Source organism: Nematolebias whitei, chromosome 2, assembly GCF_014905685.2.
Source record: "Nematolebias whitei isolate Nwh7 chromosome 2, NemWhi1, whole genome shotgun sequence".
NCBI classification, from domain to species: Eukaryota; Metazoa; Chordata; class Actinopteri; order Cyprinodontiformes; family Rivulidae; genus Nematolebias; species Nematolebias whitei.
Window position 1 is genome coordinate 58,619,597 of NC_056499.1, and position 3,748 is coordinate 58,623,344.

The 3,748-nt window shown below is 41.9% G+C and overlaps 1 protein-coding gene across 1 annotated transcript in view; it reads left to right on the forward strand.

Moving 5' to 3' along the window:
• Positions 1-3,748, forward strand: part of LOC119427455 (coiled-coil domain-containing protein 69) — a 168,043-nt gene that overhangs the window by 74,564 nt on the left and 89,731 nt on the right. Inside the window, exons 4-5 of the mRNA XM_037695080.1 lie at positions 435-552; positions 641-732. Coding sequence (XP_037551008.1) covers positions 435-552; positions 641-732 — 210 coding nt within the window. The remainder of the gene's footprint in view (positions 1-434; positions 553-640; positions 733-3,748) is intronic.

The window sequence follows — 3,748 nt, forward strand, 5'->3', positions numbered from 1 at the left end:
TCATGTTGCTGCTGATCTGTTTCATGTTGCTGCTGATCTGTTTCAATGTTGATGTGTTCATGCGTGCACATCTGCTCACAGACTCATGTTCATGTTTGTGGTGATGTTCAATGTTTTATGTTATGAGTGCTTAGTGTATATTTAGTTGATGTTTTTCTTAGTTCATATCTTAGATGTTATTACTGTTTTTCTTAGACATTTTTATTGTTGGATGTAACTGGGACCCCGTGTACATAATTTCGCTCCACCACATGTACCACATGAGGTGCGAATGACAATAAAGAAACTCTGACTCTGACTTATAGTCTTTTATCTTTTCAGTTTACTACCAAAGTAAATGACATAAGTAAACACATTAAATTTCTCTTTAAGATCATTTGAAAAAAAAATGCATCGTATAAAAAAAATCCCTTCCTTTCTCTACTTTATTTAAGGCTGGAGCTGCTCCTCCAGACCTGACGGCGTTGAGAAGTCAAATCACAGCACTGGAAGAGGAGAGGGCGGAAAACCTGTGGAAAGCTGAGCAGTATGAGGAGTGGAAAGCAAAGAGTGGTACTAAACTCAAACCTAAAGTGTTAAAAGAACACCAACAAGACTTATTATACTTTAATAAGTAAATAAACATTCTGTTTTCTGCTAGAAGTGCTGGAGGCGAAGCTGGTGTTATACGAGGAGCAACAGAGGACACTACAGGCAGAACTGGAACAGTTTACCAAGAGGGCAGCTTCTCAGGTCAGGGTCTTTTCTAAAACCTTGTTTATTCAATTCAGTATCCTGATGCATGCTCAATAATCCACGTAGAAAAATCTAAAAAAGTTAAGTCTGGTCCTCTGGATGTTCAAAAAAACAAACAAACAAACAACAACAAAAAAATAAAACTGTAGAAACGTTTAATTTTTCATCCGAAAGACTACTTCAGTCTGAGGAGTTGTGTTCAACTCAGTCTTATAAATATCACCTTCTCATAGTGGATCAACCAGTTTGCTGCTGACATTCAGAACCAGCTGTTCACATGATCAAGGAGGACCATCAGCCTAACATGATTGTTCACAAAAACACTTCAAATCCCTTTTTTGAATTAATCTGGGCTTAGAAAGTGGAAGTTTAATGTGTCTCAGATCCGACATTACACACTGATCGCTCAAAATATCAGTGAATACATCTGTACAAGGGAATTTGTGAGGCCTATTTGTTAGAAACAGGTCTAAGATGGAAGATTTTTCAGGACAGTTCTTGTTTGGTCTGGTGGGGGAATCAGTGAGTTGTGTCAGGTTAAGTGACAAGCAAAATTCCTTGAATTTATCACAGAGGGGGGTCGACTTATCACAGTCGATGTTGAAATCTCCTGCAAGAAAAATCTCTGAGTTGTAAATTAACTAGGAAGTCTGTCAGGGAGGACAGAGCCTCAGGTGTTGCTGAAGGGGGGGGGGGGGGACTCTACCAACCTGCTACAGATAAGATCTGGCTTCTATTCAAAGTGACGTTTACAACTAAGGCCTCAAACTGGTTTGGGATAGTTATAGCTGACACAAGATTAGAATCCAGGGTTGCTGTGATATAAATAGCAACTCTACCTCTCCCTTTTTTTGACGATCACAGTGGTAGATATTAAATCCGTCAATTGCCAGGTCATTGTCCAAGACAGATTTGTTGAGCCAGGTTTCAAAGATGAATATTACATCAACCCCAGAAGAGCAGACCAGAATTTTCAAGACATCAAGTTTTCTCAGAAGACTACGTACATTTACATGCAGAAAATGAAGTCCTGACATGTTTTTAAAATTATTTGGTGTGTTGTAATGAGTGGGGGGTTTAGGGTTGGGCTGGATCCCTGAGAGCAGTAACAACATTATAATAAGACATTTTGTTGTGTTTTTCGTGACTGATGCATAATTACAAGAGTTAATAGTGTGACAATTAGCCCCCATAATCGAACCTTGAAGAACGTTAATGAAGACATGATCATTCAGAACCCAAAAACAGTGAAAATTGCAGTGAGGGGCACATCCAAATGTATTAACACGATTCAGTGACTCCAGATAGTCAGAGATCTGAAAATGATGGCAATAATATGAATGGTGCAGAAAAGACAGACCATACAGCATTGCAGATCATATGGGCAACCAAATCTGACGTGGTGGTCCAACTGCAGTTTGAGTTTGGCTTAGGGGGGGTCCAGCTTCCCTGTGATGATGGATCGGTCCGGCTGCTCCCATGAAGAACATAAGCTGGGTCCAGAACCAACAGGCAGAAACAAATGATTTGCAACAAATAGAGCGGCCTGCCAGAAAGCAAGCTGTCAGGAAAAACTTCCCGAAATGAAAGGCATGGTCCTAGCTCAGTTCATATCAACAGAGGACAACAGCGTGATCCAGAATAAAACCTTAAGCTGACCAGTTTTGAACTAGTGGACCTGCACAGATCCAATTTATCCAGGTGAGTTTAGATGGAAGACCAGCAGAACTCTGATGCAGAACCCCGGGCTTCTCTCGAGCAGCTTCTCCTCGGCACTTAACAGCACGAGAGGCTTCCTCCAGTCGAACAATGCTGAGAACTGATCGGAGAAGCTGGAGCCGTCCTTGGCTCGGTTCTGTTCTGGTCCGGTTTCTTTAGGCTGTTCCGCGGCCAACAGCAAATCCTACGAGGTGGACGTTCCTTTGATGAAGGGTAACGGACCCCTGAGACTGTCTCTGTTTGGGGCAAGTTCCCCCACAGCCCGGCTCGGTTCTGGTCCTATTCGAGGACACTTCCCCCCCACGACCAACTGCAAACACCCATGAGGAGCCAGTCCAACAGAAAGTTGGCAAAATACCACACAACAGTGTAGTGAACTAGGCTTCAGGTCAAATCTGGCCTTGAGGGGCCTTCCTGGAACAAGAACTGTATTTCATTGATTTGAGTCCAGAAACACAAATCAAGTCCATCCAGAAGACTTTTTAAGTGTCCTGCACTGATCAATTGAAAGAACACTCTCTTTTCTATTATCATTACTATTTTACAAATGTTTGATAATCAAAGTGTTTTTAGTTCAAACCATTTTTAGATGTTGCAGTGAACTAATCATTTTTAATTCAACTGTGAAACAGTAATACTGATTTTAATCCTCATGCAAAGTAGAAATCATGTTAAGGTCTGTTACAGAGTAATTATGCATTTTCTGATTTTCTGTCTTTGAATGAGCAAGTGTAAGTTGGTCCAAGGTTGGAGTCAAACGCAAAACAAGTTGTTGGAACGAACTGTCATGTTTTTAAATCCTCTCAGATGTAAATAGAGAAGCTGGCACCTGTTTTCACCCAACTCGTCCAAACATTTCTCTCTCTGTCTCTAAAAACATTTTCAATCTGTTCCAAAACACTTTCTGTTTTTCTGACTACTAGTGACCTCTTACGTCACAAAAACACACCCCTGTCTGGTCGATATTGACCAATCAGGAACCTCCCAAATGAACCGGAAATAGAGCTCTTTAAATGTCGGTACTTCCTAGTTCAAACCAGTCGAGTCGGGTGGAGAGTCGCTTCAGGCTCCGGCTTCAGTCGTTTGCAGCTCCAGTACTGGGAGAACAGAAGTTCAGGCATGATCCAAAGCTCTTCCGAGTCTTATGGGATTATGACATCTTCCACCTCTGAGTGGAACTGCTGAAGGACTCCACTCATGTGAAGTCCACTCGTGAGGTGAACCTGTGTCGGACGGAATACCGTCACTACTTCGGACGATTCACAGCTGTTCCTACGGAGACGCTGAAAGGGTG